At 45.1% G+C, this 11,491-nt stretch overlaps 1 protein-coding gene across 1 annotated transcript in view; it reads right to left on the bottom strand.

Annotated features, from left to right (window-relative positions):
* Positions 1-249: 249 nt before the first annotated feature.
* The window catches only part of GSDMA (gasdermin A), a 32,551-nt gene continuing 21,309 nt past the window's right edge, over positions 250-11,491 (bottom strand). Inside the window, exons 7-10 of the mRNA XM_056863896.1 lie at positions 4,838-5,001; positions 3,706-3,856; positions 1,666-1,739; positions 250-500 (exon numbers count right to left, since the gene is read on the bottom strand). Of these exons, the coding sequence (XP_056719874.1) occupies positions 261-500; positions 1,666-1,739; positions 3,706-3,856; positions 4,838-5,001 (629 nt within the window). The 3' untranslated portion in view covers positions 250-260. The remainder of the gene's footprint in view (positions 501-1,665; positions 1,740-3,705; positions 3,857-4,837; positions 5,002-11,491) is intronic.

The raw sequence follows: 11,491 nt of genomic DNA, 5'->3' as shown, positions 1-11,491 counted from the left end.
TGCCAGTGCCAAGGGGGTACCTGGCAACCCTATTTACGGATCACACCAAACTATTCAGTATGCTGGAAACCCAAGTGGGTTGTAAAGAACTCTCAAGGGACATCCCCAAACTGGGCGAATGGGCAACTAAATGGCAAACAAAGTCATGCACATTAGGGCAAAAAAATCTAACCACATTCACATGGACAGGATTTGAACTGGATAAGACTAATGAAAATGTGTTTTGTGGTACATGTTCAAGTGAAATATTAGCCATCCTCTCATTTGGATAGAAGATTCAGCACATACAGAGCAACATACAACACACTGAGGTCCAAAAAAGCATCAGGGTTCCCAGTCATAGCAAGACGGGCTCTGCTTCTTTGGACTGTCACTCCTTGTAACTTGATCATAGCCTCAGTAATGGCCAGCTCATCTTCGATGAAAGGAGAGACTTCCTGGGTATCTGTAATAAGTGTCCCTTTTTCATTGCTGAAATGTTTTTCTAGGATGTTCCGAACCTTTACAAACAAGAAAGAAGCAAAATCAGAACTTTTCGGTCTGTAATATCAACAATGGACTTTGCACATCTGAAAGAAACTGACATCAGATTTATGAGAAATGTGAGGTATGTTGTGTTAACGTATTGATGTTTCCTTTAATACATGCCTGTTTCTATGTACGTTGACTAGGAAGCAAATCCTCAAGAATGAGTAGGACATTGTCCAGTAAGTACTTTCAGGATACATACATACCATACAGAGCCTGGCTAGTGGCCACAATGTTTACTAGGGGTATTGTTGGGATTCCCCAGTTACATTATAAGTGTCCCGCGATGGCAGCGACGCCCACCCATGCTAACGCCGCGGTCCCTTTCCCACCCGCTTCACTTACTCAGTTGCCCTCAGTGTCTGGCGGGGGGGGGGAGGCGAACGGGACCCCGACACAGCCATCGCTGGTGGAGAGCGAGTGTGGAGCGTGTGGCGCGAGAGCTGGGAGGAGTGGGGGGCCAACTGACACCTTACCTCCGCATCCTCTCTTCCCCGCAGGCAGCCCGGTCGGGAAGGGAATGCAGCGAGGGATCTCTCCCAGGCACCCAGAACAGCCAGAGAAGGGCCAGGAAGGAACGCCCGGAGGGCGGAGCCCCAGGCCCACACCTTCCCCGCAGCCCACCGGCCAGCTGAGTGGCGGGCGAGCCCGACACGGAAGGGGGCGGGGCAGAGGGAGACGGGAGGGTTACAGGAAATCCCGGCCCAGTCCTTATATGGTTTGCCGGTGGGGCTTGTAGGGGAGCTACCCTATAAAAGACAGAAAGGAGTGGAGGCCGAGGGAGATATTGCCAGGGAAGGGCAATCTCTGTGGAGCCCACAACCCTGGCTGACTCCGACGGAGACGATAGTGCCGAGTCCCTGAACGAGTGGTCTGAGGCCGAGGAAACTCTGTTAGAACAGCGAACCATCGGGAAGTCGCCCCTAGGGGGCGCAAAGGGGGGCTCCGAGCCCCACAATAAGGTACAAAAGAGAGGGTTACACAATAATTGAAGATGGTGGAGATGTCAAAACTGACAGTTGTGACATTCTGACTTTCTTGAAAATCTTCAGCAAGCATACATTCTATTTATTTATTTTTTAATCAAACCATGTCACTTGAAAAGTACAGGGTTTGTTGATTGGAATTCTTCCTTACCAGTGCAGTCTGGTTGGGCACAATTTTCCTTTCCACAGATTCTTCCAGAAGCAACATCTCAGATTCTGACAATTCTGGGGAAGGAAAGAAAACAGACAATTGCTTGAGGAAAATGTTCCATTCTAGCTAGTAAAGGCAGATAGCAAAGGCAGAAAGCAGGAAGCCTCATTAACTGCAAACACAATTTGTTTGCAGGTGGTTGGGACTCGAAAGCTTATAAGTAGGATTGTGCAAACAAAAAATTCCGGGTTCGGGTTTATTAGGCCGGATTTTTTTCGATAAACCCGAATTAAACCGAAAACCCATACCGGTAAATATAGGAATTCGGCTTGTTCCAGGTTTATCAGAAGAATTTGGGCCCATTTATGGGGATTTTTTTGAAGCTCATGGGGGCATTTTTGGAGGTAAAGCCCCCACATTAACAGTGTAGCTTGAAGGGACTCTCATTGCACAACTCCCGAAGTTTGGTGAAGATTGGGTAAGGGGGTCAGATTTTATGGGGTCTGGAAGGGGGCGCCCCCCTCCATACAGAGTTTTCCCAAATTTGTAATGGCTGCTTCCTCCCTCCCTTAAGAACTCGATTTCCCATGATTAACTGCAACCCTGCAGTCAACCATGAGGAAGGAAGCAGACAGGCGGCCATTACTGACAAGTCTATGGTAAGTACTTTTAAAATTCTCTTGGGGGGCATTTTTGGAGGTAGCGTCCCCAAACTCGCAGCATAGCTTGAAGGGACTCTCGTTGCATGACCCCCAAATTTTGGTGAAGATTGGGTAAGGGGGTCTGATTTTATGGGGTCTGGAAAGGGTTGCCCCCTCCATAAAGAAATATTGCAAATACTGCAGCCTCCACATACAGCAAATACCTGAATAGTTGGGATTCACTTAGCTGTGGGCTTCTCAAAATGGCAATTCAATCATACCATATTTGCAAACATCTGGTGAAGATATTCTCTTGAGCAGCTTTACTCCATGAGCTTAGACATCTGGATATGGTTTTCCTGTCTTTCTCCCCTGAGAGGATGGCCAGCATAGAGACTATTCCATTGCCTTGCAATTCTAGCTTTGCTCATGGATAAATCAATGTATTTATCACATCCCACTCCTTAATACCATCTTTCCAAACATTAAGGACTTCTCTTGGTCTGCCCTTGCACTTGTTCACCCCAAACACTGTGAATTTGAGCCCATGTGTAATGTTGCTAAGCTCCAAGTGGTGGCTGGAGATCTCCTGGGATTGCAGCTGACCTCCAGGTGACAAAGTTCAGTTCCCCTGGAGAAAATGGCCACTTTGGAAGGTGGACCCTATGGCATTGTACCCCATTGAAGTCCCTCCTCTCTCCAAACCCCACCTTCCTCAGACTCCACCCCCAAAAATCACCAGGTATTTCCCAACCTGGAACTGGCAACCCTACCCATTTGGTTACCAAGCATGCCGACAAAGACACAGACTATAGTTTTCAAATATGATTGAGCTGGTGCAATGCACTGGGGAAAGAGGATTCTAAGCACAGCATCGTAAGGACTCATGCAATGGTTTCCCACTACAACCTGCTATCCCTCCTGAAATCCTATTCAAGGGGATCATTGAATACTCAGGAACAACTGGGGGGAGTTATCGAGGTCTGCTGCGGAAGGTGAAATCTACAAAAGTCTTGTGCAAATGGAACAAAGTGTAGAATCCAACCCAGTTTTATAAGACTTGTAAGAAACCTCTGGAGCTGTTTTTTGTAGTTACTTCAAAACATGTCAGAAAATCTGCCCCAATAGAAGAATTTGGGAATTCTGAAATGGAGCTAAGTCAATGTTGGCACACTCATGCGTTGACAAAGTTGCGGCAGATACCATAGTGAGGCAAGCACTTGATGGAATTACTCGCCAGTTGTGTTAACCAGATGTGTTTTCAACTAGTTTTACCTCAGGAATGGAAGACATTTCAAGTCACTCTGAGGATGACCTGCATCTGCCTCAAGGATAATTAACCCTTTAGTGAAATACTTGCATCCCAGTGGTTACTGCATTTGAAAGCGATATTCCTTACCACCCAGAGCTTGAAGAAAGTACAGGACTGATTCAGCAATGTCACGGCAAATGGCTCCAGTGGGATCTTGTAAATTGTCCACCAGTTCTTGCAGCTCTAGTCTGCCAGTCTTCAACTTCATTGGATTAATCTCATCAAGAGCCTGCTCCAGCTAAGAGTTCAGGGCAGAGAGGATAAGATGTTAATGCCAACTTGTTACATTATACCCGGAACAAGGGTGATACAGATCAGAAAGGACGGATTGCTAGAAGAACAGGTTTGACTCTGTCAGATTATTTGTCATAGTAACATCAGGAACTTGGACTAATTTGGCAGGCGTAATACTATTCATTGGGTAGAAATTTGTGCTTGGCACCATGAAAGAAGAAATGTTAGAGGAAATGGGGAATGATATTGTTGCTCCTATGATATTGTTGCTCATATGCTTCTACCATTAAATGCCTTCTAATGTCCCAGGAGGATGGCTGCTTATTCATGCAAAGGCCATTGGCAGCCTCCCCCACCCCTTCCTGGCCTTCTATAGCCTGAACTCCATGATGCTAGATGGTTACTTAGAATCACATAAAAGAAGTTTCTAGCCAATCTTGGGCAATGCAGTCAGAAAACCACTCAACTTACTAAGCTTCAAACTAGGGTTGCCAACTTCCAGTTGGAGCCTAGAGTTCTCCCAGACTTACAGCTGATCACCAGACTACAGAGATCTTTTCCCCCAGAGAAATGGCAGCTTTGGAGGATGGACTCTATGGCGTCACATCTATGTCCCAAATTTTGCCCTGAAATCTCCAGGATTTTCCAAGCCAGACCTGGCAACCCTAGAACCAAAATTTTAGCCAGAATGTGACAGACCACATTTGCAGAAGGAGGCCAACAATAACAGGCTAATTCTAATAATTCAAGAATAACAGGCTAATTCTAATTACTAGGAGAACATCCAGCCATGCTTTCTTATGACAAATTAATGTGTACCGAAGTTCATCAGGATGATAATGGCAATAGACAAAGCCACCAAACCTATTTTGAACTGGTACTGAAATTCCCACTAGTTTAACCAGGAATTTAAGTTATTAGAATCAACTCTGGATGGGTTACTCGCCAAAGAAGTGTGTTGCACTCACAAATGGAAGATCTTTACCTGGAGTTCTAGTTCTTCCAAAAGGTCATTATTTCTGATTATAGCCAAGAAGCCATTTAAAAACTTGCCCCGCAGATCTGTGGACAATGAAAGGAGGGGTGCGCATTCCTGCTCAATTTCCATCAGCTGGTACTTCCTCTTGCTTTCCACATCTACAGACACCATAGAGAGAAAGGTTTACTGCTTTAATTCAAGTCTATAAAGGGGCAAATTATAGGTCTTAAAAATCTGGATGTAGATATTCAACCTCAGTGAAAATAACCTACTAAGGTCACCATTTGAGCTTCAACATAAAATGTTACCAGCGCATAGTATAGGAGGACAATCAGTAAAGTTATTAAGTAGTTATTTTTTGCTGAGGTATGTTTCCAGTATGGATGGTCATTATATGAATGAGCCTGGAAATTCTTCAGCTCATATGCTTCCTCCACCCTCCTCTGCATGTAATATCTAATTAAAGATTCCATTTATCATTAAATCTGAAGCACAAGTTACGGTTTGCTGTTTTCCCTACCATTATTTCCTGTTCCTTCTAAACCATGCCAGAGAGCCTTTGAGTTTCTTCACATTTTGACTGATTTGATTTTAGTGGAATGCTTTACTTTTTTCTCTCTTCAAATGTGAATTTACTTGCATTCAGCCTGTAAAATGAGGTGGGATATAACTAATTCAACTGTATCTACTTACTCAAAAGTTTACATGTGTCTAAGGATAACTAAGGATAACTGGCCAGATGGCCAGCATCAAAATCAAATAGATTATATAATTGGAAGTAGAAGATACAGAAGCTCTATTCTCTCGGCCAAAAAAAGACCAGGAGCCGACTGCGGTACAGATCATGAATTGTTAATATCTAAAATCAAGATAAAGCTTAAGAAAAACACCAAAACATTCATAGCACCAAAATACAATCTAAGCAATATTCCGGAAGAGTTTAAAGACCATGCAAGGAACAGATTTGCATTACTGAGTTCAAGAGATTGTAAACCTGAAGAACTATGGGTGGAAACTAGAGATATTATCAAGGAAGAATGAGCAAAGACTATTCCTGTAGCCAAGAGAAAAGAAAAACCTCGATGGATGTCTGAGGAAACTCTTAAAATTGCCAGAGATAGACGAGAAGCAAAAGTAGAAGGTGACAGAAATAGAATCAAAAGTCTAAGTGCAACGTTCCAGCGACTCGCACGTAGAGCCAAAGAGACCTATTATAATAACCAGTTTAAAGAAATAGAAGAGAAAAACAAAAAAGGAAGAACAAGAGATCTGTTCCACAAGATCCAAGAAATCAAAGGGAAATTTAAAGCACGGTTACCATATATACTCGCGTATAAGCCGAGTTTTTCAGCCCAAAAAAAGGGCTCGGCTTATACATGGGTCAATACGGTAGGGTAGGGGGAAGGGGGGAAGAGGGAGGAGGGAGGAGGGAACTTACCACCACCATCGCCTGGGCCGGGAGCCTTCCTCCAGCCGGCAGGGGCCTGGAGGGGCCAGCAGGAGGTCCCTGCCGGCCGCTCCGCCTCTGCTCAGGCGCCCAGGTGCCTTCCTCCAGCCGGCAGGGGCTTTCCTTGGCCGGCAGGAAGTCCCTGCCGGCCGCGCCGCCTCTGCTCAGGCGCCCAGGCGCCTTCCTCCAGCCGGCAGGGGCCTGGAGGGGCCGACAGGAGGTCCCTGCCGGCCACGCCGCCGCCACCCACGTGCCCAGGCACCTTCCTCCGGCCGGCAGGGGCCTGGAAAGGCCTCCTGCCGGCCCAGGAAGGCCGCGCCGCCGCCGCCGCCGATTCTCCGCGTCTCCCGGTAAGTAGGGGGTTCAGGGGCTCTTCCCCCTCCCCCCCCTTGGATGGCACTGGGGTCGGGGTGGGTTGGGGTGGGGCGGGAGGGCCCTGGAGGCCGGCGGGAGGGCGACCTGGGGCAGGGGCCCTGCGCTCTAAAATGGCGGCCGCCATTTTAGAGCGCATCATTGCCGGTAAAGGGAATTTCTTATTGACCCTCGGCTTATACGCGGGTCAATAAGAAATTCCCTTTTCTGCCCTCAAATTTGGGGGGGTCGGCTTATACTCAGGTCGGCTTATACCCGAGTATATACGGTAAGCATGCTGAAAGATCAGCATGGAAATACATTAACTGAACAAGACAAAATAAAGAAAAGGTGGGAACAATATGCTGAAGAACTATACAGAAGAGATGAAAGGATACAAGATTCTTTCCAAGAAGAATCTTTTGAAAAAGAACCTACAGTTTTCGAAAGTGAAGTGAAAGCTGCATTGAGAGCAATCGGGAGAAACAAATCACCAGGAGCAGATGGGATATCAATAAAGCTATTCCAAGCCACAGAAACGGAGTCCATCAAAATCTTGACAAGAATATGCCAACAGATATGGAAAACAAAACAATGGCCCACAGACTGGAAACAATCCATTTACATTCCAATTCCTAAGAAAGGAGACATCAAAGATTGCAGCTACTATCGGAACTTCGCATTTTCTCATGCGAGTAAAGCGATGCTCAAAATCTTACAGCAAAGGCTGTTACCATATATAGAACGAGAAATGCCTGATGTTCAAGCTGGTTTCAGAAAAGGAAGAGGCACTAGAGATCATATTGCAAATATACGCTGGTTACTGGAGCATACGAGAGAATTTCCGAAGAAAATCAGCTTGTGTTACATAGATTACAGCAAAGCTTTTGACTGCGTGGATCATGAAAAGCTATGACTGGTTTTAAAGGAAATGGGTGTGCCACCACATATGATCATTTTGATGCACAACCTGTACTCTGGACAAGAGGCCACAGTTAGAACAGAATATGGAGAAACGGAATGGTTTCCAATTGGCAAAGGTGTCAGACAAGGATGTATTTTATCTCCCTATCTCTTCAATCTATATGCAGAACATATAATTAGGAAAGCTGGATTAGATTTAGATGAAGGTGGAGTGAAAATTGGAGGAACATTAATCATTTGTGATATGCTGATGACACTACATTATTGGCAGAAAATAGTGAAGATTTGAAACGACTACTGCTGCAAGTTAAAAGAGAAAGTGCCAAAGCAGGACTACAGCTGAACATCAAGAAAACAAAAGTAATGACTACAGGAGAATTACACAACTTTAAGGTTGACAATGAGGAAATTGAAATTGTTCAAGGCTTTCTATTCCTGGGCTCCTGGGCTCCACCGTCAACCAAAAGGGAGACTGCAGCCAAGAAATCACAAGGAGATTGAGACTGGGAAGGGCAGCCATGAAGGAGCTAGAAAAGATTTTGAAGTGTAAGGATGTGTCACTGGCCACCAAGACTCGATTAATTCATGCCATCGTATTCCCTATTTGGGGGGGAACAACCCCCGGTCACCAATGGCACGACCCGGCTTAGGGCCAATGGGGTGCGCTGGCTTGGGCCAATGGCTCGAGCAGGGTTTCGAAGCCTTCGTCAGGGACTGAAGCTCCTAGGTCTTCCCCTGCTTACCCACCTAACTATTTACATACACAACACTATTACTATGTATGGGTGTGAAAGCTGGGCAGTGAAGAAAGCTGATAGGAAGAAAATAGATTCCTTCAAATGTGGTGTTGGAGGAGAGTGTTACGGATTCCGTGGACTGCCCAAAAAACAAAAACAAATCAGTGAGTTATAGATCAAATCAAGCCTGAACTGACCCTAGAAGCTAAAATGACTAAACTAAGGCTATCGTATTTGGTCACGTCATGAGACGACAAGAGTCACTGGAAAAGACATTCATGCTAGGAAAAGTTGAGGGCAGCAGGAAAAGAGGAAGACCCAACAAGAGATGGATTGACTCAATAAAGGAAGCCACAGCCTTCAATTTTCAGGATCTGAGCAAGGCTGTCAAAGATAGGACATTTTGGAGTACTTTTATTCATAGGGTCGCCATGAGTCGGAAGCGACTTGACAGCACTTAACACACACAAGGATAATGTTTGTTAATTGGCCCAAGGCTTGATTCAACGTCTGACCAGCTCTTGTCACTTATGATTTATTGAACTATCTCCAATTTCCTCATGTGGTCTTCTTCCTCTCCACCTTTGAATTCCAACAGACAACATGGAATTTACTTACTTTTCCCACCTCGAATGCTTGCGTTCCATCGTGTTGATCCTTGTTGGTAAAAACAAAACAAAAGACAGAGGTAGACATTCATGTGACAAACATTAGAATGAGCGAGATCCAATTTTGTGTTCTTACCACCAGCAAAATTGACAACCACAGAACTTTCCCAAATGCCTTGCTATAAACAGGAGGCAGAAGCATCTATTGGAAGCTGTTAGTTTGTCTCTCACAACTCTTAGACTTGCTCTTGGTCCACTGTTCATGCTTTTTAAAAGACTCTCCATGTCATAATGCCCTGTGTGCAGAGATGCATAGCCTACACTCTTCCTCTCCTGGATTCTGTTAAGCCTATTCATTATAATATGCTGTTGGTTGTACATGGTGCTTTACAAAGTAGCAAAATTTTAAAAGCCACATCCCTGTCGATATTGTTAGACCTTTCAGCAGCCTTTCAAGCAGCAGTGCTTCAGATTTAATGACAAATGGAATCTTTAATTAGATACTTTGACACAGTTGACCTTTCCATTCATCCACCAGCTTGAATATGGAGTTAGTGTGAAGGGCCTTCCACCTTTGTTTGTCTGACTGAACCCAAAGAGTCTACACTAGAGGTGCAGAATCAATTGGATTGGATTTGTCTTGTGGAGTGCCAAGTTTCTATGCTCTTGTGTGTGTGTGTGTGTGTGTGTGTGTGTGTGTGTGTGTGTGTGTGTGTGTGTGCATCAAGATGAACACATCTGGAGGCTTGGATAATGTAATATAGAGCTCTATATAGTAATGTAATTGGATAATGTAATATAAAGCTGGATCGTGATGAGACCCAACCCCCAAGCCAAGCTGCTGAATGAGATTGTCTTGAGTTTGGGGGTTGGGACTCATCACTATCCAGATGACACCAAGCTCTATATTTCATCATCCAAGCCTCCAGATGCATCCATCTTGGTTCTGAACCAGTGCTTTGACACTGTGGTCAAGAGGCTAAGGCAGAACAAGCTGAATCCAGGCAAGACAGAGGAAATGCTGGCTGGGAAAGCTGATATTCTGAAAGGACTAAATCCACTTGTCCACGGAGTGAAGCTGGCTTTTTCAGAGCAGGTAGGGGGTGCTCCTGGACCTTGTCTTGCTGTTTGAAAAGCCAGGAGCCCTTTCCGGCAGCTGCATCATGTTCACCAACCCCCACATTACCAATCTGGCCACCCTGATCCAGGCTTCTGTAACCTCGGATTACTGCAGCATGGTCTATGTGGGGCTGCCCTTGTAGACAACTCAGACAGTACAACTGGTTCAGAATACAGCTGCCCAACTATTGTCTGGGGCCAGTCACTGGGAATGTGTGCTACCCATTTTGAAACAGCTACATTGGCTGCCAGTCTGTTTCTGAGTTCAATTGAAGGTGCTGGTTATGATCTTTAAAGCCCTTCACTACTTGGAACCCACATATTTGAAGGACCGTCTCCATCCACGTGTCCCCGTGCACCAACTACAGGAAACCGTCTGTTGGCTGTCCCACCACTTAGGGTGACCCTTCGGACATCGGCCAGAGCAGGGCCTTTTCCATTGTGGCTCCTGCTCTGTGCAATGGGCTGCCTGAAGAGATGAGGGAGGGGTCATCCTTGGAGGAGGTGTTGCAAGTCTTGCTTGTTTGTTAGGGCTTATGAGTTAGGGTTTGGGTGTCAGACATCTTTTAAAAGAGGCAGGGAGGGAGAGATTTGACATTTTTTTAATTCTGGTTTTAACTGAAAAGGATTTTTAACTTTATTGTAAGCTGTCTTTTTAAAAATATATATTTTTATTGAAATTTTTAATTAAACAGAAAAAGAAAAACAAGTATAAACAATAACAGAAAGATTACACTAATAAAAAAATTATACAATTGAGATTATATAAAAAGTAAAAATAATAAAAAGTCCCCTACCCCCCTTTGTGCTATGTGCTTACCCACCCCCCGTTGTGACTTCCGGAGAAGCACCTCTAAGCTTTATATTATCCACTATACAATTGAATCTTCTTTACAAGAATAGTTTGATTTCATTTACAGCTCTTCCACAATCTTCATAAAATCAGTCTTTGCCATGTCAGCCCAGTGCACAAAGCCCTTATGCCAATCTCTTTTGAAGTCTTCTACATCACCTCCATGTAGACTATTAGTTAATTTGGCCATTTGTACAAAATATTACATTTTGTCTCTCCAATCTTTTAAAAGGAGCCTAGTGTCTCCTTTCCAGGTTTTCGCTATTAATATTCTTGCGGCTGCAAAACTGTAATGACATTTATTGTAAACTGTCTTGAACCATGAGGAAAGGTAGGGTATAAATGTTCTAATAAAGAAAGATTCCCTGCCTCCCTCCCTCCCCAGGTCATGAGTAGGTTGCTACTGCCTGGGCGGAGGGAGAGCTGCTCGTCTGCTTTTTTCCTGAGCAGGGCGGAGGGACTTTTCGTGGAAGGGTGGGAGGCGGGGGAGGCGGGGGCACCTTGCGCACGAACATGCACAGAGTAGCCATTGGTCGGCTGGCCGTTGAGTGGAGTGGGGCGGTTGCTGACCACTGGTGTCTTGCGGGTGCCATCTCCTCCACCTCATGCTGGTGGCTGAGT

This window comes from Euleptes europaea, chromosome 18 (genome assembly GCF_029931775.1).
Source record: "Euleptes europaea isolate rEulEur1 chromosome 18, rEulEur1.hap1, whole genome shotgun sequence".
NCBI classification, from domain to species: domain Eukaryota; kingdom Metazoa; phylum Chordata; class Lepidosauria; order Squamata; family Sphaerodactylidae; genus Euleptes; species Euleptes europaea.
This window is presented reverse-complemented; position numbering and strand designations above follow the sequence as displayed.